Genomic DNA, 27,207 nt, shown 5'->3' on the forward strand with positions numbered 1-27,207 from the left:
GGCATTTACTGGCATACTTTATGTCATAGAACAAAACGTAGAAGTCTCTTCAGCTTGTGTTAATTACAGACCTTATTTCAGGCATCTAACCAAAAACCCATTTAAAAAACCCACTGACTCTGAGGCAAGGAAAGTGCTAAAATGTGTGCTAAAATACTAACTCATTACCGGGTTTTAGGACTCATTCCTGGGGAGCTCTATGATTCCTGACTTACCTTGCTTTGAAATTCACATTTTCAGAATCTAACATAACAACAACGGCGAAGTTTTTTCGTTTCATCATTTGGCGGGACATACATATTGATTAAAGTCTGAGCATCACACACTTTATTTCCTGCAGTCTGATGAATTTTTATGAACCAACTTCAGGTGGAATTGCCATAGTACGCCTTTCCTTTAATCCTGCATAGTTGTTTCATCTTCTTTTAAATTAATGGCAGATGCAAACCACTGCATTTGAGGTTGGATATTGGCACCATCCACATTACTGGAGGCATTGTTCCATCTATGATTCACGTTCTAGCAGTTCTTTAAAATCCTCTGCCACTTTAATGTTTTTATTTTTTGGGGACAAATGCACATGTTCTAAATATTGAGGAGGACGTGTCCCCTGCACCCCTGCACAGTGGTGTAAGGCAGTTACAACAGGCCCCAGTGCACGCTAATATGATGGGCCCCAGTGCAAATTAAGAAATTATTCAATTAATTTAATTGTTTTATAGTTTATATAATTTTGTTTGCGACACACACAGACTATGTATAACACCAGTGAGTAAATGACTTGACTTGACATCTTAAGTCGTTACGAGGACGGGTACCACAGGGAGGTGTATCACTATCAGCTATCTGCACATGTTTCTAAGTGCGTGTGTGAATTTTTTTCACCCACAGTGCCACTAACCACTGTTAAAACTCCACCATAACACAGTGTAGTGTAATTGCATTTGACGTATACAGTAGTATTAGGCAATTTTTCTTCAAGAATGTTTCCTTCCTTCTTTGTGGTCACACTGGGTAAGATGTTAAACATTAAATACACTGCAGCACACTTAGTATTTCACAATTTGAAACTCTTGTAATTGATTTGATATCTTCTCACTCTCTACAGGGTTGTGCTACTGTCTCAAGGAGAGCAGTAAGTCAGTTGTTGTTTGAGTGTGTGTTAGTGCATGTCTAGTCAATTAGTGTCATTTTGTAGCTCCTGATTCTTTCTGTTGAGTGTTTGTGCAGTTTTGTTTTATTCTATTTTATTGTATTGATAGGTCAGGTAACTCTGGTGCGTCCAGTACTTATTGGCCCTTCAGAGGCATTGGTGAAAAGCGTTGTAGATTTTGAGTGTGCACTGGATACCGACCCATGGAATGACACTGTCCTGTTCCAGTTATATAAGTGAGTATTTGTTCAGATTAAATCTAGTCAGTGCATTAACAGAGTAATTCTAGAAAATCCCTCTAAGTATCAACCATTTCTAGGGAGGATAACCATGACAAGTTGCTGGGCGAATACTCCTCCATGGATTGGGAGGCTGCAGTCATCCCCATCTTAGTCAAAACTTACCATGAGGGCAATCTGGAGTGTGTGGCCAAGGCTCAGAACAACTCTGACATAGAGCCCATTGTCAGCTACACACACTATCTGAAGGTTATTGGTGAGTCTCTTTTTTATGGCTTCCTTGTACCAGTACGTGCATTTATGTTTGTAAAAGCTCGACACAATTAGAAAACAAAACTCAAAGGGCATGTGTTCATCAAGTCTAAGATAACGTTTTTCTTAGCTTGGGCATGTTACTTTTATAATTGTTTCACTGCTTTTACTGTGAACTGCATCTGGGCTAAGTCTTTCTTAAAAAACTTTTTAATCCCAGTGAGACTTTTACCTGGTTTGATACAGGGAAGGACAAAAGAAAGGGTCCTAGAATATTACATCTGCACTGTGATAATTTAACACATGCATCTGCACTCAACATATGAAATGAGGGTTTAGGGAGAAAAGGTTTAGATAATTTTGAGCATCAAATGTATAATTTCCTGCATGCAATTCAATTTCCTGCAATTTGCGCCTTTTCTGCATCAATTTATTGTGTAAATGTCTTTTATTTTCTTACACACACACACACACACACACATACCACCCCACTATGCCTATGCAACAGCATACCATGACAATAAAAAACAAACAAAAAATATCCTCTCTTGTCAGCTCATAGAGAGGCTCTCTCCTATGTTTGTATACATACTCATACACACACACCTATATATACACTTTAATATTCACACGCACATACACACACACACACACACACACACACACACACACACACACACACACACACAAATATAACCCCAACCTGGTGCATGATATAATACAGTCTTATGTAATATAGTTCTGCAGTAACCGTCTATTGTTGCTGTGTCTGTCTTACAGAACCAGTGAAAGGTGCAAAGATCGACGTCCTTTCAGGTCCAGTGAAGTTTTTTGAGGGGAAGACACTGAAGCTACGCTGTAATATTACCGCTGGAACTCACGTTTCCTACAAGTGGCTGCTGAATGGTCGGCCTATCTCTCAGTCTCCTCTCCACCGTTTTGCAGATGACAGTCTCTGGATCTACAGGTCAGTCTCTGGACAGCCGCTTCTGCATTACCACGTGGTTGATATGGTGTTGTGAGCAGATGAATGATTTATTTGGTAATTGTTAACCATTTTGTACCGTGTGTGATGCAGACATAAAACTAGGGCCATAGAGGGTGTTTCCTAAGGGGCTGATGGTGGAGTGTTGCTGTTAGGTGGTTGCAGTGGTGATTCTGGGTGGTTGGCATAGGGGCGAAAATCCCATTTCATAGTTGGGGGGACAATAAACAGTAAAATTTTAGAGAATAATTCCAGGGGGGGACAAGTAAAAAAAGTTGTAGCCTGTTTTTTATACAGCATCTTTTACCGCAATTTGACGCTTTAATCTTCTCTCTATCTCTCCAACAGGCAGAGTGAATGTCTATACTAACTAAACTAAAACTAAAACTAAACATTTCCTGCAATTAAACTGGTTTATAAACAGTGTGCTGCGAGATTTGCCGCTGCGCACCTCACAACCGTGCGTAATAGTAACGCGTAATGACCGCTCCTCGTCTGCACGTCTTTCATGTTTGTCTCACTGACAGGATGAGAGCCTACAGACAGGTACCCATTAGCTACGCTCCGCCACAACCGTGCGTAATAGTCGCACGTAATGACCGCTCCTCGTCTGCACGTCTTTCATGTTTGTCTCACTGACAGGAGGAGAGCCTACAGACAGGTACCCATTGCTCCGCCACTGACTGCTCTTGTCCTGTCCTCTCCCTCTTCTTTCTCTCCTGTCCTCTCTATCACTAAACTCTGAGCATAATCATTAGCTTTTAGCTTAGCAGCACTCGTAATTGAGTAGGCTTTTGAACAATGCAGGAGAAATGTTGCAGACAGTTTATATTATCAGCCTGGGCCTGGGGCTTGTTGTAACAGTAAATGGGATGTGTTGTAACTTGTGTAGTCTAAGTTAAACTGTGTCTGTGTGAGTGTACATCTTACCCTGCGATGCGCGATGTGGGCAGCGGTGGACATCTCTCCACTTTGTGTATGTATAGGTCCTGTTTGTGCGTGTGTGTATTTCAGACCTGTGTGTTAATGACAATAGAGTGATTTTTTTTTTAAAAAAATGTCAGTAGAAGTAGGAAAAGTAGAGTATGACTGATCTGAGGAGTGTGAGAATTATTAAAGGAGCAGTTTGATATTTTGCTTATGTTTTATTTTGCCAAGAGTTAGATGTAAATTTGATATCACGCTGAGATTCTTACGTTACCTATGGAGCTAGGGCTAACGCTGCAATCACTATTGTGTGAAATATTGTTGGTGTCAGCAATACCCAATATCTCTAACTCTGAACTACAAGTTGGAGGCTGATGTGATTCTTTTTCCCCCTCTTTGGTGACGGTTTAAATGATGTGACTTTGATGCAGCATGTAAGCTGAGTGTAAAGACTGGACACAGCCAGCTAGCCTAAAACTCACTAATTACAGTGGAAACAGACAACTTTTTAACTCCACCCCCTAGCCTTTCAAATTGGTGTTATTGTTGCTTCTGTCGCAGAGACAACCAGATAGCTTTTTTTCTTCAGAGCCAAGCAGTTACCACAGTTTCCATAGTTAAACAGGATCTATACTTGTGCATCAGACCCTACGCCGTAGCCTATGCACATTGCCTACGCCATTGTGAGCATTTATACTTGTGCAGTAGTGTGTCTGTGTCACTCAGCAGTTAAACCTCCAGTCAGCAGCAGAGGTTTCTGTGAAGTGCTGTAAAGTTTAGTTGATTCAAAACACACATTAAACATGGCTTAATAGATACAATTTCAAGCACAAGTACACAAATTGGCTTCACTACAACTCACAGCGTTCTTTATCTGGACACAGATGCCTATGGCATTTTACAGTGTATAAATTAGCATAGCATTCCTCTAAAGCCAGGGACAACAGCAACATTTAGCAAAGGTAACAGCACATAATTTGGCTCCATTGCAACTCACAAGGTTCACGGACAAAACAACTGTCTTTTACTGAACAAGTTTTCCAAACAAATACAACATGCTAACGTTATTAGCACAAGCCTATGGCATCTTATATTGTATAAATTAGCCTAGTGACGAGCAGAGATTTCCTCTGCTCATATGAAGCCAGGATAAATCCCTTAGTATAAATCCCAGAAGGATGAAGGATGTCGTAGCAATGCCGTCGACTCAATGTAGAAGTATAAATATCGCCTTACTTTGGTTGTTCTTTTGCCATTTCCTCTACTGGGGAGAGTAACTGTTAAGGACTTACACTGATATTCTGTGGTAACTGGGGATACCAGCCGATAGCTACTGGGGAAACAAAAATGCGATCCTCCTCCTTTTCTGCACATCATTTGACGCACTTCCTTTGTGACTTAAATTTAGCCTTAATGTTTGCAGGAGATCGCACCTGATGGCAGACAGAATTACATTGTGTGAGTGAGGCTTACAGGGAACCAATCTAAATAGAGATGGTGTCATTATCCTATAGCCATTACATGGTGCAATCAGCGTTTAAGTCATGATTCTAAGTTTAAAAAAAAGTTGTCTATTTGCACTGTAACGTGATGTTTCTTGTTGCTTAATCTGTAGACAAACAAATCTAAAAACGTGTTGTTTCATGCTGAGTTATGTAAGACCAAGAGAATTGTAAACCTGATGTTTGTGTGAAAAATCAGAGTTCTGAATTAGAAATTGTTGTGACCAAAAACCGAAGTAGTTGCTAAAAAGCCTTGTTGCATCTCTTGATTAAGCAAGTTCCTGTGTTCTGTGAGTCATTTTCCTCAACAAACGTGTTCAACACTGTCTAAGAAGGAACTCCTTTATCATGGAGGCCACTGAGCATGCTCATTTTCAACTGAACATATAAAAGAAAAGTTACCGAAACCATTACGTGTCACCCTCAGGACTACTTCCAAAGACAGTGGCTCCTACAAGTGTGTCGCCACCAACAACTTCAACAACACCCAATTCTTCACCACAAACAGCTCTGAAGTTTTAATCACAGTCAAAGGTTAGCTGTCGTGAATACACTAACAGGTTCAGATTTCACAGCCATGACATGGTGTCTTTGAGCAAAGTAACATTCTGCTTCATCTTACTCCCTCAGACGTGGTGTCAGTCCCTGACATCTCCTTCACCGTGTCAAAGGAAGATTCCCAATATTCTGCCATAGTCGCCTGTCAGTCAACCAAAGGGTCTCTGCCTATAACATTTTCACTATACAGCAAGACAGAATTGGTTGCCAATATGACAGTTGAAGAGACAAATGCTGCATTTGAGGTTCCAGTGGTCTTGGGCAGGCACTTGGGATGGCTGCAGTGCTGGGCAAACAATGGAGACCAGACCCAATACAGTGAATGGATTCCCCTTGAAGTTGGTATGTGAATTGTTTGACAGATTACCTTATTTTAATGTTTGTCCATGATGTCTGTTTTTGATCCACAATGTCTCCAACAGTCCCGGTTGTTGGGCCTGTGAAGATGCATTACGACTATGACACTGGAGAAAACTACGCTGTGACCAGCCTGAGGCTCTACTGCAAGGCGGCGAAGGGATCTTTTCCACGATACCAGTGGTTCATCAACACAACCCTCCTACATGACCGAGGAAGCTTCTACCATGTGGTCAACCAGCCCCCAGAGCAGTCTGTACTCCTGCTGTCTGTAGGGAGGAGCAGCACCGGAACGTACCACTGTGAAGTGTCAGACAGCTTTGACAACACCACCGCCATAAGCAGCAAGAGGCGGTACTTGGATAAAGATGGTACAGATGATTCATTGATTTAGGGAATGCTTCACCCATAAATGACCATTAATATATGAATTAGTCATGCCACTTTACCGTGTTACCACAAATGATTATTGGGGGGGGTGGCGCGACACAGGGGACACGTTCTCCTCGATACTTGGAACGTATGCATTTATCCCCGCATATACAAAACGTGAAAGTAGCAGAGGAAACTAAAAACATTTCCACCATTAATTGATGCAGTAAATGTACAAAGTCGCACAAAAAAAATCACCAGAATTCAGGAAATTACAGCCGTCTGACATTATCTCCCTAATTTTTGAGTGCCACCTGGCCCTTGGAACCAAGTCACAAGGAGTAGTGGGTGACATGGAAATGTGTTAGAATGTGGGACTGTCCAATCCTAGCTAATTAGCTAACGTGACAACGGCATACTAGTAATTTCTTTTTTTTTGCTTGCCATATAGAAAAGGATCATAATACATTGAAACAACATTAAACAAAGAATGCACAATGGTTATCATATTTTTTTTATCTTTATTAAAGAAAGAAATAGATTTGTGGGTTTCTTTTGTTGTTTGTGCAGCCATCTTGACAATGATTTCTCATAACACTCGGTTTGTGCCTCTGAAAAACCTCAGTTTGAAGGGCCATGTAGCCCCAACACTTCCCCTTACCCCTCTAACCCAAGAACAGGGACTCGCTACCTCTAGAGGTGAACATGCAATACGGGCGGGTAAGGGCTAAGGCCTTAGGGCAAGGGGTGTGTTGGCATTGGCCCTAAGTGTTTGCCCTCTAAAAATTCCTGGGGGAGGACCCCAAACAGCTCATTTCATATGTCCCCCCACAATGTTGAAATGAAACCTGTGCCTTTGCCTTTCAGTAAAACATCCTTGGTTTTATCTCTTCTTTATCTTCCTGCTCCTCCAGTGCTGAATCGCCTCCCTACCCTGGTGGTGGCTGCCGTCTTTGGATGTTTCATAGCCCTGATTCTCCTGGTCTCCGTCTGTTGTTTGGTTGGAGTGATGTTCAGTGAGTTTCAGTGTTCTGTTTTTATCTGGTGTGGCTTCCTCATCATTGATACTGTGAATTAATGTCGGTTTTTTTTTTTTTTTTACTGTTGTTTCAGGGCGAAGGGTGTACGGACACAAGTCTCTGTGAGTTATTTTTCTGTTTCAGTCTGACACATTTCGAAAAAAAATGACCACACTTCACATGACACTGTTACTTCCTCTTGCAAAGAGAACTGAGCCACTTGATCCTCAGTAAGGTTTTCTTTAATAATTTACCGAGAATGATTAACATGTTGGGAGCTCCTTCACCATCTACAGATAAAAAGAAGCAATGGCTGGTGCTGCTGTATGTGAAATACTACTTTCTGTTTTCCTGCTGTGTGCCATAAATCCACTACAGTAGCTTTCATGCCAGCATCCAAAACATCAACAAATAATATAAAATTAGGTCCATCAATGGTCTTGTTTGTTCATGGTCACATATTAATTTATGTAGCAATGATGCTGTAAGTGAACACGCTACACACCTTGCAACAGGAGCTTTGTTTAAGCTCCAAATATGGCCTCTTGTTCACAATCAAGACTCACAATATCAACTGTGGGCTTAGGGGACATTTTGAGGTATAAGGTACATTTTGGGGAGATTTTTCCCTTTTTTAAACAGTTTGACAACTTGTAAACTGACAGTAAACATGGGGAGAGAAGAGAAAGACATGTGGCTGGGGTTGAACTGGGGATGTGGTTATGTGGTGAATGTTGTGTACAATGTTTTGTGCAGCTTACAGTCACAGTGTCATAAGTGCATAACATCATAAACATCCTTGATACTGTCTGGAATGGTCAGTAATTCTCCCATTGCTCTCATTATTTTTCTCACATTCACATTGTCTTGTTACAGGATGATGTCATGTGAAATGCCCAGGGTTTTAATTCTTCCTTTATCAAAATGGTATAGCTTTGCCAGAAAAAGTCAAATTTAAATACAATAAGTCAAAAAAAACCCTCTGAATCAGTCTTAAAAAAATTCATTATGTTATATTTAGGTGTAACTGTGGAAGGTTCACTCCTCCTCAGGTTGTTTAAACCTTGATATTTCCAGAAACACCACAGTCAGTGACCGTCACCTCAGTGACTGCGACACCACCATGTGTAGTTAGACCTATAATACATTCATGTATGCTATTGGAATAAAAGGGTGTTTACAAGGGACAGTTCACCCCAAAATCAAAAATAGTTTTCCTCTTACCTGTTGTGCTATTTATCAGTATAAATTGATTTGGTGTGTTTTCTTTCTGCCAAACTAAACCTGCCACCTATATCATTACGCAGAAGGAAGCATATATCTACTCATAGGTGAGAGGCTTGTGCTCATGACGGCGTCAGATATAAACATTAATGGCGTCCTCCTCGGCTGAGCTGTATGCTAGCTATCTCAGTGGTGCTAGGTGAGCCAGCAGTAGATGCCCACTTCCTTCTGTGCTGTGGTATGGTTGGCAAGTGTAGTTCTGTAAAAAGAAAATAGTTCCTACATGAAAGTGCTCACAACAAGATCTGTGGATTGCTAAAGAGACATTGCTGTTGAGTTTTTCAAATATATTTTTGGAGGGTTTGAGCACCACAAGCCGAGTGTCATCTAGTTCCATTATATTGGAGAGAAGGCAGACATCTCTACGGCCGATATCACCAACACTGAAAACAATCTAGACTGATTAATAGCACTACACTGAAAAGTAAAAATATGTATTTTTGATTTGAGTGAACTGTCTCTTTATATGTGACAACTTATTTTTTCTCAGGAGCTTGGAGATGGATAAAATGGTGGCTGCATATGAGGGAGAGCTGGTGAGTCAATATTTTTGTATCTCCATCTTTCAAAAGCTTTTCACTTCACTCACATGATCCAGTTTCATGATCATCTCCATTAGGATAAATAATTAATGATGAGAGCTCTCTCTCCTTTCAGGATTTGTCAGACTACAGTGAAGATGCTGATGTTGTGGTGGCAGCCAGAGAGGGTGAATTTGATCAGGTGAGAGTAGGGGCTGGTTTGTTAAATTCTGTTATGTGTATGTGTACTTGTGTGTATGTGTACAAAGCACTAATTAAAATAGAAACAGAAAACAATTATATGAAGCCATTATGAAGAAACTGACTGACAAAGTGTCAAACTGCAATGATAAAATGATGCACCTATGGGATACGATACAAAACGTATACCTCTGGGGTCTGCATGTGCCCCAGTTGGTAGGATGATATTTACACAAAGCAGTCAAACTCCACTATTTATCTGTCTGTCCTCTCCTCAGGCTTCTGAGGCCTCTGCAGATGAATGGCCCCAAATTGAGGAAGAGAAGAAGACCTTGTAGGACAAACCAGTTGAGGGACCCTGAGGGGTCAAACTGCTGTAAACACAGGCTGTTGTAGTTAAATAAACATCTGCTCATGATGCTCTGTGCTGTCACATCTTTTCAGTGTGATGAACTGGGTTATCTATGTCAGCAGTGTTTGTGGTGGTAAAATAACGTTAACAGTCACATGATCCTGGCTCCTAAGGGACTGTTCTTTACTTGTCAGAGGAGCAGGGTGGCTCGGGTGTGACTGATTTTTTTTTTTTTTTTTTTAAATTCCCGGAGCAACAGGTATTTTTCCCTGAGCCTCCCTGAGTGACCAGCGGAAAATGCATGACCCTCCCTCCACCATGAATTAGTTATTAGATTTTTAAATCGTACTCCTTGATATTTGAAAATTAAACATTAAAAGCTGATAATGTAATCCTGAAGTAATGTTGCGTATGCTGGTTAGTTTGTGCAAAGTTCATTTTTGGCCAACTTTTAAGTGAGATGTAGAATAAAGTGATTTTAATGAGATATTTGGTTATGTTTTTGTTTTTGTTTTTATGACAGTAGCATTTGTTGCACATAATGTGTCCAAGGACTGTGGGAAATTTGAAAATCCAAGATAATTTCTGTTTTTAATTAAAGAAATGTATAAAAAATGTCATACACTATCTGCGTCATGTTGCACGCAGCTGGTGTATGACATTTTTTATGTAAAAGTTGAACATAAAAGTTTTTAAAAAGCCACAGTTTTTCACTCTTGTTGTGTATGCTGGTTGGTTTGTGCAAATGAGACATAGAATAAAGTGATTTTAATGAAATATTTGGTTGTGGGTTTTTTTTTTCCTGACATTTGTTGCACATGATGTGTTCAAGAAAGACCATTAAAAAATTTAAAATTCAAGATAATTTCTGTTTTTATAGAAATTTACAGGCATTTTTTTTTGGTAAAAGTTGAAGGTGAAAGTAAAAAAAAGGCTCAATTGTTCCACTCCTGTCCATGCTGGTTAGTTTGTGTAAACAGTTTATTTCGAAACATAGAATAAAATAATAATAATAATAATGAAATATTTGGTTATGTTTTTTTCCTGACAGAAGCATTTGTTGCTTGATGTGTTCATGACCTTTGGGAATTAGAAAAAAACAAGATAATTTCTGTTTTTAAAGAAATGTATAGACATGTCATACACTATCTGCGTCATGTAGCGCAGCATTTTTTATATACAAGTTAAAGGTGAAAGTAAAAAAACACTCTGGTTGTGTAAGAGGAAGTGACTTTAATAAAATATTTGGGTATGTTTTTCCCTGACAGAGGCATTTGTTGCACATGATGTGTCCAAGAACCGTAGGAAATTTGAGAATCCAAGGTAATTTACAGTTTCTGGTCATGATAAATTATGTAATTGTAACACACACACACACACACACACACACACACACACACACACACACAAGTAAGGAACAGTCCCTAACCGGTCAACTCCGCCTCCTCTAACGCGCAGCCGCGTGCGCAGCTCCTCTGGGTGGCGCACGACAGGAGGTGGCTGTACTTTTAGTTTATGCTGTCCTGTCAGGTCGGTGGAAACCTTAGAGGAGAGCTCCGGAGGATCAGCTGAACGGCAGAGACATGGAGGATACGGGCGGTGCTACTGCGTACGGGATTTCTTTGGCAGGTGGAGGCTTCGATTTCAACAAGTTCATCCGGCAGCCGCAGACCATAGTGCGGATACTGAGCTGGGTGAGTGGAGCGTGGGTGTAGAGGAGTTTATGTTTTAACAGCGCATGTACAAATGTTCAAAAGAACCAGAAGTAATATCCAACATGGTGTGAGAGCAGGTGCGCCTGGCCCGGGGCCCGTCTGCTGCCTCCGGGGAGCGGTTTAAGGCTTTATATGTGTTTGTGTGGGTCTGAACAACAGGCTACTATGTGCTGCGTCTCTGCGGGGCGTCATGTTGCACGCAGCTGGTGTATGACAGCAGCTCGGCGACAGCACAGGTCAACACTGCTGCTGTCAGAGGACAAAAGACAGAAAACTTTTTAGACTCACTGAGATGGAAGCAACACCCTGACTAAATATAGTGTGTGTGATCATTTTAATCTGTCAGTGATCTCTTTTACACCAGAGCTGTGTCATCACAGAGCATTTCACTAAAGGAAGACTGCTTGTAACTTCTTAACTCAGATTATAAGATATCACTCTCTAATACAGTATTTTATATATTAAAATGGACACAAGACAATAATATTAAAACTCATTACAAAGGGGTTGTACAGACTAAGTGTGTTTGCATGAAGAGGGGTTTTCATGCACCTGGGAAAGTTCTGGGAAGTTTTTATAAGCTGCTGATCACCTGTTGCTAGGCAAATCTTGTGGCACAGATTTGTTTTTCTGGTTGGGACACTGATGTGGAAAGTCCAAAATGAATCTCGACCAGACAGGTTAGACAATAAAACACACTGGCATCTAACCCTGGGTGAATGTGAGCGTACAGATTTAAAGATTGAACTGTCGTATCTGTCCTTGAATGTCTCCTTGGTGATTTAGATCCTCATTGTGAAGTTTTATTGGATGTGACAGCTTTCATCTTCTCGCATACTCATATCTTGGATTACCAAGACTACATTTGATTTACTTCACCAGGTTCATGAGGCGTAAACTGTTTGTAAGGCCTCTATAATGTGCACGCAGGGTGGGTGTAGGCGGTGGAAAAACACACAGCTCCACCTGGGTAATGTAGCTTCTTCAGTGTGGTGGATGAGGACAGAATGTGCCCTCGGTTGCCGCAACTAACTGCTGTGTGTTAATGTGTTTGGGAAACTGTGTGTGAGATTGTGAGTGTGTCAGTAATAAACAGGGGCTGATGGGCAGGTAAGGTGATACCTATCCCCCCTTGACCCTTGCTTTTACTTTTAGTGAATGTGTGCCACTTATCTCCCTCTACACACACACACACACACACACACACACACTCTCAGAGCAGCTGTGCTCAACTCATCTCATATTCACACTGGCTCGATCACCATCTATCTCTGGTGAATCTTACTTCAGCGAGCTTCACCTATGACACAAGAGGGGATTGTTAGCTCTGTGACCCTGCCTACAGGTCCCATGATGCACCACACCTGCTCCTGGAACAAGGAAAGGCTGTGCACAGTGGCCCTTGGTCACTTAAAGGTCCAGTGTGTAGGATTCAGTGGCATCTAGCAGTGTGGTTGCAGAACTGAAAATTCTGTGTGCCAAGTGTTAAGAGGAATAACAATGGCAGACGCAGAAACGCAAATGGCCCTGTCTAGAGCCAGTGTTTGGTTTGTCCTTTCTGGGCTACTGTAGAAACATGACAGACTGGAGATCTGGGTACAGCGTTGGAGGTGGGGCCCCGTTTATTCCTATGAAAGTTGCTCAGTAGTGCTTCTTGGGTATAAAATTACCAGGATCAGGCTCCTAGAGCTTGTACTTGCAGACTTTTGCGAGCAGAGTGGCTAATCTCTGGTTTAGCACTCCGCTAACTTGAATCAGGATGAAATGATTTAACTGTGCTGCTTCTCTAGACTTTAGAAATGTTAGTGGATCGACTGGATCAAATCCTGACAGTGAAACGAGTCATTTTAAGGGGGTTGTGATGCTCAAAAAATCGTATCCACTGATTTACAGACATATTTTTATAATGTAAATCTATGGGGAAAGGTCTTTTTGGGCCCCAAGGCATCACGTGATGGACCAGGAAGTTCTTATTCCATGGTTAGGCCTGAAGAGGACCCAGGCCGTACGTAGATATAGACAACTTACTCTAAAGTAACGAAAACACAACAGTTCTTATCTTCAGGTTATTATGAAGTCATGAAAACATAGTGATAAACATTAAATACCATTTCTGCCAATAGATGCTCCTAAATCCTACACACAGAACCATTATGGTGTTAAAGCACGTCACTTTCTCTAGAAGAAACAATACACATTCTTCAGTGGCGTTGCTGTCCTGACTGTTACATATAAAACGTATATTTCAATCATATTCAAGATAAATAATGGAAAACGTAGCGTCATAATTAAGTCATCAAAAAGAGGGTATCAGTGTTATTTCTGCTGTGTAATGGCAACAAGAACATACTGTGCACACGTATGGGACATTTTGGCTTGTCTTTGACATCTGTCACTCAGCACACAAACACTTTCCATCTGTCCATTTATGTTCAGAAACTTCCCTCCGCTCCACTAACCATCCCTCCGCCTCACTTTTGTTTTGAAACTTCCCACATTCACTTCCCTAATTCCTCTGTCTTCTGTCTCCCTCCCCCGCCCTCTCACCTCGTCCTCCCTCCACCCGTCAGACAGTCCCTCTCTATCCTCCTCCCGGATCTCATTATGAGTGTTGTTAGTGGAGTTGGTGGCATCTCCGCAGTCACATGGCAGGCAGCTGCACTCAGAAGTAGGTCACATGGTTAGGTGGGTAACCAGAGGAGACAGCAACAGACCACGGGACGGTCAGAGGGAGCAGTTAGTGCTCACTTCACTTTGTAAACACACAATGAGCACAGGAGTATTTTAAGAGTCAGCAGAAAGAAAACTGACCGTTATGATGACACATTATGATGTCACTGTTTCAGCAGGTCTTTCAGTACATTCTTGAAATGTTATATCATTTTAATCAGATAAATTTAGTTATCTTCCGTAGACACATGCTCACCCTGAGGATGTTTGCTCATTTTACTGAACAGCAGAGCTGCAACGATTAATGTAATCAGGTAGTTGATCAACTGGAAATCAACTGGCTTCTGTTTTGGTCGCGGAATAACTGATTTAATCATTTTTTAAAGCAAAAAAACAAGCACTTGCTGGTTTCATCATTCTTAAATTGGAGAATTTGATGCTTATGTTTGTCATATATGATTATGAACTAAATAGCGCCGGATTTTTGGACCATTTTGTCAGATAAAATATATCATTTGAGGATGTCACCTTGGGCTTTGGGACATTACGCAGAGCAGAGCATGTTTCAATATTTTCTGACTTTTTATTTATTTTATCGATTAATCTGGAAAATATTGGGCAGATAAGTAAATAATGAAAGTAACAGTTAGTTGCCGCCATACTTTACAGTATCTCTATTATGCAAAGACAAGCAGAAGTCACATATTCTTTGCATGAAGGCTGCAGTGATTTTCTTCTTCTTCTTCTTTTTCTTCTGTGGTTGATTTTGTGACTGCAGAGCTCCTGGTTGCAGTGCTTTTAAGTAGCACACTTAAATACCAAATGTCTGAGTTTCTCTGAATGCACCACCAAGGACGCCTTTTCTAAACTGAATTTTCATAAGACAATGATAACGTGAATGACCTATGTTTGAGTTTTAAGTTCTCTGCTAGTTGATGATCATACTGTGCTCTGCTGAAGTGAAACCAATGGCTGCCTGAGAGGTAGGAAATCAGTCTCAAAGCCAAAGTGGTCACTAGTAATGTAAAGTATGCGATGTGAAGTTAATGGGTAAACTTAAAAAGCCAGTGCTATGCTCCTTTAACCAGACACTTTCCTCTTGTGTCTTTGCAAATCACTGAAGACCACCTTCTTCTTCTTCTCTCTGATTTAATATAGATATTTGCCCTGGTGGTGTTTGCCTGCATCACGACAGAGGGATACATCAACTCTGCCCACAGTGCCGAGGCTAAGTGCATCTTCAACCAGAATGACTCGGCATGTCATTACGCAGTTGGCATCGGAGTGATTGCCTTCCTGGCATGTGTGGCCTTCCTGGTGTTGGACGCTTACGTGCCTTTTATGAGCAATGCGCAGGAGAGGAAGTATGCTGTCATGGCAGACCTGGGATTCTCAGGTGAGTGACTATTGGACACATCCTACTCTAAATGAACGCTAATATTGCTGTGTATAACAAAGAGCTAATGTTTGCTAACACATTCACCATATCAGCTTTATGAGGCGATATTGCTGTATTCATACAGAGTATCGGCGTAATGTGCGACAGAGAGCTGCCTGTTTCCCCTGACATAACACAACATGTATATTCATCGTGGCACATAGTAGATTTTGAGTGAGCAGCAGATGACATCACAGATTGTGATGAAGTTAAACATTCATCAGCTGTACATGACACAGTTCACAGTCAGCCATTCTTCGAGGAAACAAAGAAGTGGTAGTTTGAAGAACCAGCTTGTGGTCATTCGCGGAGATGGCAACAGGAGTGCCCTTTGTGTTCTTTAGACGTTGTTTTTGGTATATTTTTCACAGGAATTTAGTTTTCATATTTGGGTTTTCAGCCAGGCACGTTCAGTGTCTTTTAATACAGTGAGGAAAAAAGATTATTTATATCTGTGTGTATGTGTTTGTGCATCTGTGTCTCTGTGTTTTCTAGGGGTGTGGAGCTTCCTGTGGTTTGTGTGTTTCTGCCTGTTGGCCAGCCAGTGGGCTAAAACTCATGATATCAGTGCTATCCCACAGGACGCTGCACGAGCCACTGTCGCCTTCTCGTTCTTCTCCATCGCCACCTGGGTGAGTGGGACAGCTGTTGTCTCCTTTTCATTAAAAACAGCTGAGACTTTCATCTCATCTGAGGGTCTGTGTCCACATAATGTTTTTCTTTGGCAGAAAAATGGTGGCAGGGTGCAGGGGAACACTTCATCCCAGCGCTTTATAAAACAAAACACTCCTAGTGCTTTTCTTAAATGACCCCCTTAGGCGTGGGTTTTGTTTCCATGACAGCAATATCTTGACATTAGCGTTAGCAAGGTAGATGATGTAACTCTATGTTAACAGGGGGTTGACCACACAGTTAACAGCATGCTTACAACACATACAAAGATAAAAGTACAACAGTTACAAGCAACATTCAGTGTCCGGTCGATCTGCTTACAGAAATTGGTTTCTCTGTCTTTGTTGTGATCATTTCTGTCTGACATGTCATACACCTCTGGATACACCGTAGCTAAAAGAGCGGCAGTGATGACGCCAGTGCCTTTCTGGAGAGTTTTTTCAACTAGAAGCGCTTTTCTCTAGGCAGCAACATACGCTCTCTCCTCACTGGGAACAATTGATCAAAGACACCGATGCTTTGAAAAAAAAAAAAGCCATTTGGATACAGGCCCTAAAATATCAAACTACTTCTTTAAAGCTGGCTTCAGTTCATTGCAGTATGGTACATGAACTTGCTAGACATTTATATCACTGTTTATTGTGTAGTATTTACTGTCAGACTTTAGCGTAACAACAAATTAAGTCACATGTTGTTTTAAAACTCTTGCTGGTTGGTGTGTTCAAGTACTGGCGTGCACCTCTGACATCTGATGCTTCCAAGTCAGCTGCTGAACAGCAGACGTTTTGTTTCTAAAAATCAAAATGAAGTTGATGTCACACAGATTTTCCATCCTGTGTAACTCTTGTATTTACCGTATGTAACTATAATAGCTGAGAGCAAACACCAAACAGCTGCTTATTGTTTGTCTTCTGGACTTGTAATTACCCTGGTGTTCACTATCACTTGAATGCACCTTTCAGAAGACTTGTCAAAAAAAACTGTATTTAACTGCATTATCACAGGAATGTAGAAATAATCTGATGTATTGACTGATTGAATGTCATTATGGTGGATTATCTCACCTAAGAAGCTGTAAGTCTCTGCAAGTTTATTTTTGACGCTGGTATGAGGTGAAACCAGTTCAGTTACAAGTTGAGAAAATTGCATCAGTCAAAAAGTCGAAGTAAATTTTGGAACGCCCTCAGAAATATTTAAAGGATATACAATGCAGGATTTTCCTAATAAAAATGTGTAACTCTTGCAGAAGCAATCCCTCTCAATCATCACTTCTGACCCACCAAAAGTGTTAGATTTTTATTTTTATTTTCTGTGCTTGAGACATTTATGGGTGTGTACCCCCGCAGCGCCCAGGTGAGGTTGGGGCTTCATAAAAAGGTAGCGACCAGGTGCCAGACCATAAGCAGCAGGCATCCAAGAGACACAGTGCTGAAAAAAATGCAAATATAGCAAGGCAAGATGCCGAACTAGAGTGAATCTGGGGTTGGCCTTTACTTTCACTTTAGTTGGCGAACCTGTTTCCAAACAGTAACCAACAATCCTGCATGGTAAACCTTCAAAACAAAATAATTATAGTAATTAGGGTCCGGGCAGCTAAGCTGCCAGGACACTATTGTAATCCTTCTTCTTCTTCTTCTTCTGAGGAAATCATACTTCCCATGGGTGAAAACTCACCAAACTTTGCACAAAGGTCCAGTCTCATGCCAGATATCCTCCGCTGTAAACTCAAGCCAATAGTCCTGATGGTGGCGATACAGCAAGCGTCTAAAGTTCAAAACTTTGAAAATTCATAACAAATCAACCATACGTGCTACAATACTGAAGAAACTTTTGTACATTTAAACCGATTAAAAATGATGAAGTTCATCACTCTGTTTTTTTTTCAAAAACTGTAAAACTTCTTAAACCTATCTCCTCCTCCTTTTTGCTCAATTGACACCAAGCTTGCTACAGAGCATCTTCAGACTGTCCTACAAAGATTTTTGATTTATCAAAAATTGAGCCTACCGTGCATCAAAATGTTTGACTGTAAACGGTACTGTAAACATATACATGCAAATTCTTGCTAAATAAATCTTCAATGTTCATTAAAAAAATGACAAAATTTTGGAGTCATGGTAGATGTGTGGCAAATTTCAGAATTTTATCTCAAAAACTGAATTTTTGACAGCATTTTGAATTTTGCTCTAATGTGAACAATTGGAGTCAATGTTAAAATGACAATTTTAAACATAAGTTTTTCACTTAAGGAGCAAATCAATCATTGTTACAAACAAATTACCAACATCTCCATGCTGTCTAGATGCAATATGTGTATTTTCAGATTTTTGTCTTAATAACTGAATTTTTTACAGTGATTTCAAATCTGCCTTTCCATGCACAGATGGCTGCTTTCCTACACAACAGTGAATGGCTTACTCAATATGTGAAGCCACTGTTGAGTTGCTACTTGCCATTTAGCTCAGAGTGGTAGATGACCGTCTTAGGTTCCAGAGGTTGCAGATTTGAGCCTCAACTGGTGCAGAATCCACATTGTCATGTAAACATCTTCTTGTGCTCCAGCTTGTTGCTTAAAATTGCCTGAGCGTGACTGATCACTGTGCAGCAAGTCTTTTTTCAGGTAGAAAATCTGCCTTCTCATGCTTGAAAATAAACTAAACTTTGCACAAAGATCCAGTGTCAATACTTCAGTGTGAAGCCATCTGAGGCTTCTCACTTTGCACATAGCTCAACTGCTTTTCCATGCATGTACGGCTGCTAAACCTGCACGTCTGGCTTAGTCAATTTGTGAAGCTACACATGAATTGTCACTGACTAATTAGCTCAATGAGAAATTGATTCATAGTCTCAGAGGTTGTGAGTTCAAGCCTCAGCTGATGCAAAAGGCAGATTGCGTTGCTAAATTCCTAAATGTCTTCCAATTCTTCTGCTTGTTGCTCAGAATTGCCTAAAAATGCCCGGACCTGACCCATCGCTGCACAGCAGCTATAATCTTATTTTGTGTTTTATATTGCTTGTTTTAGAGCTTCACACTTTTAAGCTGTATTTTTGTCCTATGTTTGCCTGTAACTGATGTCTCGGCCAGGACACTCATAGTTAAAAAAATGAATATATAAAGTAATATATGTATTTATTGGGAAGTAACTTTAATAACCGCCATGTCATTTTTATTTCACCATGCAGGGAATCCTGACCTACTTTGCGCTGATCCGTTTCCGCCGCGGTGTTACTGAAGTCGCCATCCCAACCTACACGGAGCCACCTCCAGATCTCCACACCCCCTACCCTCCCACCTACGCCCCCACCTCCTACAACCCCACTACCTACACCCCCACCACCTACACCGCTTATCCCAGCAGCGTGCCCGACCAGCAGCCTCCCTTCACCGCAAACCCCCAGCCACAAGGAGACACCGGCTACCAGCCACCCAGCTACTGAGACAAAGGGAAGTCACGTGAGGTGACGAGGTGGTGTTCCAGGTCATCTGTTGGTACACTGATTGTAGTTGCACTGCGCAGATCCAGAGCTATATCATATTGATGTAGTTTCACATTTGATTTAACTTTCCCCAAGTGTCGTTCGATTCAAGAGCCTGAGCAGTGCAACTGCAAGCCAGAGCTGAGGGACACTGCTGTTTACGTCAGAGGGTCTGTGGTCAGATCTTAAGACATCAGGCTGACCGTTGAGATTAGCACTGATGATTGGGTAATCTGACCATAGACCTGTGTGCAAAGACGAAACTTTTTTTTTTACCTCAAATGGGCTGATCCTGAGGGGAAGAGGTAGATAGAATGTACCCAGGAGGTCAAAGGTCACATAAAGAATACCTGTGACACGTCCAATCAGAGTGGATGAAGTCAGCACTCAGTGTGTTCCTCTGCTCTCTCTGTTGGAACCTGAGAATGTGCATTTGTACATAGATTTCACTATGCAAAGCTGCCGTTTTAATGGTTGCATGTGCCTAATTTTCTTTTCTTACTTGGTTTAAAGGTGCTGTATGTAACTGGAGAAAGATAGTTGGTTATTGAGTCTCATTTCCAGGTCATCAAATACAGACATTTGGGGTTGGTAGTCGGGCTGAACCACCAATCCAAAGTGCCTGTGTTTGACGACCTGGGAATGAGACTCAACAATTAATGATCTTTGCCCAGAGTTACATACAGCTCTTTTAATGGATGTTTCCCCTTCAGTGCATTTATCTTGAGGACATTTAAACTGTGTAAGGTGTGTTAAATTAACAAAGGATTTTGTGGGAGTAGTGTACAGTGGGAAAAAACCACTATAAAGCCAAATGAAGCCAGTGACGTTTCTAAGCCATATAACCATAAAATCTCCCCTGACAGAAAGTTTTGCAGTCTGTGTGCTACAGTAAAATGGCTCCTGTGTTTTTTAAGCCCACTGTAACCAAAACACCCTCCATTTCTTCAACTCTGACCATGGCACATGTAACGAATTTGCCACCTGTGCCAACTTGCCAATCGGTAGAGGTGTTTATTGGACTTTCATAGTCAATGTTGCCCTTTGAACTTGCAGCTAGCATTCAGATAGACAAAGAGGGAGGAACATGTAGATAACTATGCACTTATTGAACAGGTTTATCCAGCGAGCATGTCCTCATCCTGAAGAGTAACTTATTAACTGCCAGAAACAATGCTCCGTCTTCAGCCTGCTGACGGAGAGGCCACACACTTCCTCCAAGGTCCTTGTGGCATTTAGTTTTCTCAACACTCATGTTTATCTCCTGTTTACAGCCTCCTTAATCTGAACTGTTGAGGGCAGACTGCAGCAGCTTTGTCTTTACCAATGACAGATTAACACCTCAGCATGCACTGGTGAGAATCAAACACCTGTCCCTCAAAATACTACTGGTTTACTTTGTCTCTCTGTCAGTTTAACACCTCAGCTGCCTCGGATCCTGTTTGGCTGTTGTTGCTAATCTGGCGCTCAAACCTTGGCCTCAGGTCAGACTTTGGTAATTGTTGCAGGGATGTAAGATGAGATCTGCAAATGACAGTCCAGAAATTGTTTATATTTATTAAACATGAAGCTAATGTGGTACCACATTGAAGACGTTTGTACAAGTGGAATGACGTTGTTGATTACAATAGAAAATACACATGCATAACTTACTGAAGCCATATATATGAAGAACACTTCTGTCGCATTATCATTTGTACCTGAGGAGGGAAATGAAACTTTAAAGGGTTTTTGAGGAAGGAAAGTGATAAGAGTGAAAATGTGCCAAGATCAATATTATAAGTTATATTTAGAGGAAACAGCTGTGCATCACAGCTGCCCACACTGCTGTGCCTGAATGATTTTTTGCAAGGACTGATTTTCATGCTCTGCAAAATCAGTTAAATCTGCTTATCCCTCTGTTAGTGCAGCTTGTAATCACCCAATTGATAGTGAATCTCTTGACTGTGCCTGTAAACTTACTGTGTCACAATATCCTTTAACAATGGTAACATGAGACTTAAATTTGACATGCAATGCTGATTATCAACATTTTGTAGCCCACATTGAATTTTTTTCAAATTTGTCATTTTGTTGGATAAATTTATGTTTCATCTTTGTCTTTGTTTTAGGTGTGTGGAGATTAGAATGATTTGTGTTTGATTTGTGATTCCTACAAATGTTTTATAAAAACTGGCACAAACACTGGTCAGACTTTGGTTGGCTTCATTTGCTTTTCCCATTCTGTTTCCATTCATTTTCCGTAACTGCTTATCCTGTTATAGTACACCCTGGACAGGTCACCAGACTATCACAGGGCTGACACATAGAGACAACCATTCACGCTCACATTCACACCTATGGACAGTTTAGAGTCACCAGTTAACCTGCATGTCATTGGACTGTGGGAGGAAGCCGGAGTACCTGGAGAAAACCCATGCTGACACGAACATGCAGACTCTGCACAGAAGGGCTCCTCCACCCTGGGTTTCAACCAGGAACCCTCTTGGTGTGAGGCGACATTGCTAACCACTTTACCACCATGCAGCCAAATTCATATATTTATATTCATATTTATATATTCTGTTTCCAAATTCTCTTTATTCCTCTGCACTGGTGATAATTGTGGACGGAGGCATTATGGTTTCTTTTTTTTGAGTTGTCTATTCCATTCTTGTATGCACAATATCTCAAGAATGCCTTGAGGGAATTTCTTCAAATTATGCACAAATTTCCACTCAGACTCAACAGTAAGCTGATTAGATTTTGGTGGTCAGAGGTCACAGTGATCCAGCTCACCTGGCAGAGTGTACATCTCATACAGGCTGAGTCCTTTGCAGCGGCCCAAATTAGATTCCAACCCACTGCCTTTTGCTGCTTGTCATCCGCCCTCTCTCCTACCTTTCCTCAGTCAAATTCGTCAAATTTGGCACAGACATCCACTTGGACTCTACAATGAATTGATTAGAATTTGGCCATAATAACTCAATAATTCATGTGCTAATTATGACACAATTTTACACAAATGTCAAGTAGAATAAAAATGATGAAGTGATGATATTTTATATCCAAAAGGTAAAAGGTCAACTTCACTGTGACATCATTATGTTCTGCAAAAACACTTTCCTGGCCATTATTCAACATCATAACTCAGGGGAGACATCAGGGGAGATTATACTGAATTGGTTGCACTAATCTTTTTGCAGCAACATATCTGAAGCATTGTCTACTGTCTTTGCTACACACGAGTCTGAACAGACATGGATGTAAACTGTAGGTGCAACTTGACTGGTTCCTGGAGGCACGCAGTAATTCTGGTTTTGTTTTTTATAGTTGTGAAGTTGTTATATGCCTTTTGCTTTCATTTTTAGTCATCTTTCAGAATCATAAATCCCTCACAGGATGTTGAGTTATATTAAGGTTACTGTTCCATTCATGCCCAGCAGTAATACAGGTTTTATATAGTAGGGAGGATATACTTTTTCCATTCCACCCCACCAGCTCACCACACAGCCTCAGAGCCTGCCAGGATTTAAACAGGTTATTTTGGTCCCCTGTAGCATGTGAGGGCATTGGGTTACACATCACACAGTTAGTGTATTAGAATTAAAAACATTTACTGTAAGTGTAAGAGTAAAGACAATCTCAACGGTTCTGAAATACACAATTTAAATTTAATTTGACTCATCACTACGTTACTCATCTAGGTATAAGAAAAAAACGATACTTGAGCATTGTGAAATTATGTTTTGTGATACTGTAACAATTTTTTAAAAACTATCATTTTTAATTAATAGTTAACATGCAAAGATCTGTGGCAGTGGTTCATTCTCTTTTGTGTTTAAACTGCATACAGCTGGATCATTCAGCCATTTGACTCTTCCACTCCAATGTAACATACAGTATTGCTTGTGCCAACACAAAGAACACCAGCCTGTGAAACAGGCAGTGTCATTAAATATGAACTACAAGCATTGTTTTCCTAAAATTAGAAAAAACAAACAAACAAAAAAAACAACACACACACAAATTTAAAAAAAAAAAATCATATATTGCCTTGTGTAGAGTATCGAAATACATTTAATAGTCACCCCATGTTGTGACACATATCATATCCCCAGATTCTTGCCAATACATAGCCCTACTCCTGACCTGCTGTACATGAGTCAAACCTTCCAGTGAGGATCTCTTCTTTATGAATGTTGGCAGAAAATAATGCATTGATACATGCACAGTACATTTAGTTAAACAAAAATAATATAAAACCTTTCGTTTGACAGGATATTGCTACAGTTACAGACGTTGAAAGAAATCCAAACACCAGTGTAGTGAAACCAATGACAGTGAGTTACTCATTGGTCAACTCATTTTCAGGGTTATTATCAAGTGCTTTGTCACGTCAAGTTAAAAAACTTAATACATAGAATAATATTCTGCACCAATTAGACACCTAATACAAACACAGAGGTTTAAAGGAAGTTATCTGGGCTGATTAATCCATGTTTAGCAGGAAACTGGAGGTACCTGAAATACCAGAAAACAAAAAGGTTACTGTGAGATAAAAGACTACATTTTCCTTCCACTTATTGTTTGCTCCCACACACAGAAACCCTTTGATTCATAGATTTATAGTCTCTGCTCAACTCCTGCAAGAGTTATTTTCGAGTCTTTAGAGGTGGAGAGAGGAGAAAAGCTTCCTGGGCACTGCAGAGTCCACGAGTTTTCCTGTGAGGGCTTGTTGTGGCGTTTCATTCCTGAAGGGAGCGCTGTTCTCTTTGTCCACCACCAGACCCCCGTAACACTTCCTACACACCGCCTGATACTTGTCAGCTCCACCAATCACCTCCACCTGTGACACAGAGAAACAGTAGTTGACAGGTTATAAGAAGTTGATGAAGGGAAAGGGGACTTTCTGATTCACTAAAAAATCTGTTCACTCTACATTTAAGAGTGACTGATATAGACACATAATTACAGAACTAGCTCCTGTTATTGTTTCATGATACTTTATGAAGTCAAAAGTACTTATCATATTTGCATTTTTTTGTGAAATAAATATGAATTTAAGACATATGGAGGTACCTTTTGGTCTGACACGAGAAAAGGGTTTTAAAGCACTTTACGGTTAGCTCATTTAAGACTTTTCTTAGGTTGGCCTCCTCACCTCCTTCTCTGCTCCTATCCTCTTGGTGTAGGCAGCTTCTTTGTAACACTGCATGCAGACGGCATGAAGCTTCACTACGCTCTCCGCCAGAGGGACGAGGTTCAGGATGTTCCCAAATGGCTACAAGAATGCACAGGACAGCAGAAAAGCAGTCAGTATAGTTGGAGGTATAATTACATTGCCAGGACAGAACAAACACACTATAGTGAGGAATAATGGGCACACTGAACCAGCTGCTCATGCACATTGTTCAGGCCTTTCTTAAAAATGTGCCTCTTGTCTTGGACATGTTGTTGTGTCTGCCCCTGCAGCAGCTACACAGTGGCTGTCTGTCAGTGTGAACCATGAATGTTGTCAGTATCACACCGAGCGAACTGATGCTCACCTTTCTCTGGAAGGTTCCATCCAAAGCAGCTACGATGACTGTCTTCCCTAAATTGGCCATCTCTTCACAAAACTCCACTGTGTCTGGAAACTAGAATAACACAAAAGAAGAGCAGACTTAATGAGGGATTTGTCCCACTTGCTAGTGCAGAGTAAGATGTCCTTGTGTAAATATATACTTACAAACTGTCCTTCATCGATTCCAATGACACAGGCTTGCAACGCCAGATGTCGCACATCTCCCAGACAACTGGCTGGCACGGCTTCCATTGTGTTTCTAAAAGAGCGAAAGGATTGAAATTGTTCAGAAAGGGAATCCATATTGCCAAACATATTTATTAAAATGTGTCTGATAATTAGATTATTCCCACTTTATTCAGAGGTCCACCAAAAATAATTAGACAGGAAAATCTACATCTACCAAGAAATCCCACCACTAGAGGTCCTCTTTTGCCCAAGTATCATGGATCAGAAACACGGTATTTCCACAAGGCTGCAGCTGAACCCTAGTCAGTATTTCTCCCTGTCTGCCCTTCTTCAAGAGCAGCTCATGCAGTTTAAAATTTAGTGCACTCCTTTAGACATGAGGCTACTTTCTTAACTTGTAAAGATCCTTTCCACAAATCCACCTCAGCATCATATGTTTCCTTTGTCATCTCTGTGTCTCTCTTAAGTTATGTATGTGCAATCAAGTATAATTTCATGTTACAAATAACAGCCCATCCACCCCATGTTGTAATTGGCATTGTGGGAAAATTATTATAAGTATGTAGTGACCTTATCCCAAAACACAAAGACAGGTATATTTCTGTAAATGTGAGCAGCTTGGCTGAATAAATGAAAACAGGAGACTTACTTGTCATGTGTGGCCATGCCTGTGTCCGAGTAACGTGTGTCTCTGGCATATTTGATCACCAAGCAGTTGTACTGGGCTATCTGGAAACGGCGCACTCTTCGCATCAGTTCAGTGCTGGAAAATGACAATAATTAAGTTTAAATCAGTGGAAACCCATCTGTACATTTTGCACAGGAAAATACAATGGTTACTACCAGTTATGTGACAGAGCTTCTCCAACACTAATTTCATAAAGAATGCTACTTCACCAAAAGCATGAGGCAATGTCTACTATGAAATACTGTTTATTATAATGTGCAGCATCAGTGTGAAGTACTCCTAAAATCAGTTAAAATAGAAAGCATACTGTAAAGCGACTGTACTCTTCACATTATCATACAGACTGTTTGGGAGCTGGGTAAACAATGGGTGATATTTGGCGGGATGTTGCAGTCTGGGCGGTATCTTGTTTTAACATTACTTTAAACAGTACATATAGATTCAAAATAGCTAACTGAACGTGCAAAGAGATGTTTGCCTTTTAGTTTTTGAATGCATAACTCACCTTTTGCCTGAAAACATGGGTCCAAAGATGACCTGTAAACAACAGTGAGTTAACGTTAGTCAGACTGAGGAAGTGAAGAGAGCTGAAAGTCAAAAGCACTTTAAGCATTTCTTTAAATACACATTTAACCTTAGCTAAGACTATGTCCTGTTAATGTGAGTTTATTTAAGCTTCGTTAGTTTATGAGACGATATACTGTGACAACGTTAACAGATACGAACCTGAATTTGTCCTCGTGCCTTTCTCGGTGAATTTGGAAGAACTCTTGGGAAATCTACACAGTCCATGTTTATGTAAATACGCTACAGTTTAAAAATATTACAGAAAAATAAAATAAATAACAATATATTACAAATTTACACCCCGGGAAAGATTACGGCGCTAGAAACTCTTGAATGTGGCGCGCCGCTGTTTTGTGGGCGTCTTTATCTAAGACTCAACCAATGGGCGAGGAGTCACGTGATTCTGTGAACCAATTGGCTTCCACAGAAAGGACAGCGCCTCTGCTGACCAATCAGAGCACACAACGTCATACGGCCTAGTAGGAAGTACTTGCTCGGTAAAGAGGGTTTGCTTTCAACATGAC

General features: G+C 40.7%; 3 protein-coding genes across 3 annotated transcripts; 2 read left to right on the forward strand and 1 right to left on the reverse strand.

Moving 5' to 3' along the window:
* Nucleotides 1–874: 874 nt before the first annotated feature.
* LOC117254676 (Fc receptor-like protein 5) lies at nt 875–10,499 on the forward strand. The gene is made up of 13 exons (XM_078166103.1): nt 875–1,014; nt 1,109–1,135; nt 1,263–1,389; nt 1,473–1,648; nt 2,425–2,611; nt 5,486–5,592; nt 5,689–5,958; nt 6,039–6,344; nt 7,260–7,361; nt 7,459–7,486; nt 9,139–9,184; nt 9,306–9,371; nt 9,649–10,499. Exons 1-13 carry the CDS (start codon nt 984–986, stop codon nt 9,706–9,708), a joined length of 1,533 nt encoding a protein of 510 aa, XP_078022229.1. The 5' UTR covers nt 875–983; the 3' UTR covers nt 9,709–10,499.
* A 689-nt stretch (nt 10,500–11,188) lies between these two features.
* syngr2b (synaptogyrin 2b) lies at nt 11,189–21,881 on the forward strand. Its single transcript, XM_033624957.2, has 4 exons — nt 11,189–11,416; nt 15,266–15,503; nt 16,041–16,177; nt 19,401–21,881. Exons 1-4 carry the CDS (start codon nt 11,306–11,308, stop codon nt 19,653–19,655), a joined length of 741 nt encoding a protein of 246 aa, XP_033480848.1. The 5' UTR covers nt 11,189–11,305; the 3' UTR covers nt 19,656–21,881.
* Nucleotides 21,882–23,325: 1,444 nt separating this feature from the next.
* On the reverse strand, nt 23,326–27,030 carry tk1 (thymidine kinase 1, soluble). The gene is made up of 7 exons (XM_033624694.2): nt 26,843–27,030; nt 26,622–26,653; nt 26,078–26,191; nt 25,405–25,498; nt 25,223–25,312; nt 24,838–24,957; nt 23,326–24,522 (listed from the first exon to the last, which is right to left on the reverse strand). The coding sequence occupies exons 1-7, from the start codon at nt 26,906–26,908 to the stop codon at nt 24,343–24,345; spliced, it is 696 nt and encodes a 231-aa protein (XP_033480585.1). The 5' UTR covers nt 26,909–27,030; the 3' UTR covers nt 23,326–24,342.
* Between the last annotated feature and the right edge of the window lie 177 nt (nt 27,031–27,207).

Source organism: Epinephelus lanceolatus, chromosome 3 (genome assembly GCF_041903045.1).
Source record: "Epinephelus lanceolatus isolate andai-2023 chromosome 3, ASM4190304v1, whole genome shotgun sequence".
NCBI classification, from domain to species: domain Eukaryota; kingdom Metazoa; phylum Chordata; class Actinopteri; order Perciformes; family Serranidae; genus Epinephelus; species Epinephelus lanceolatus.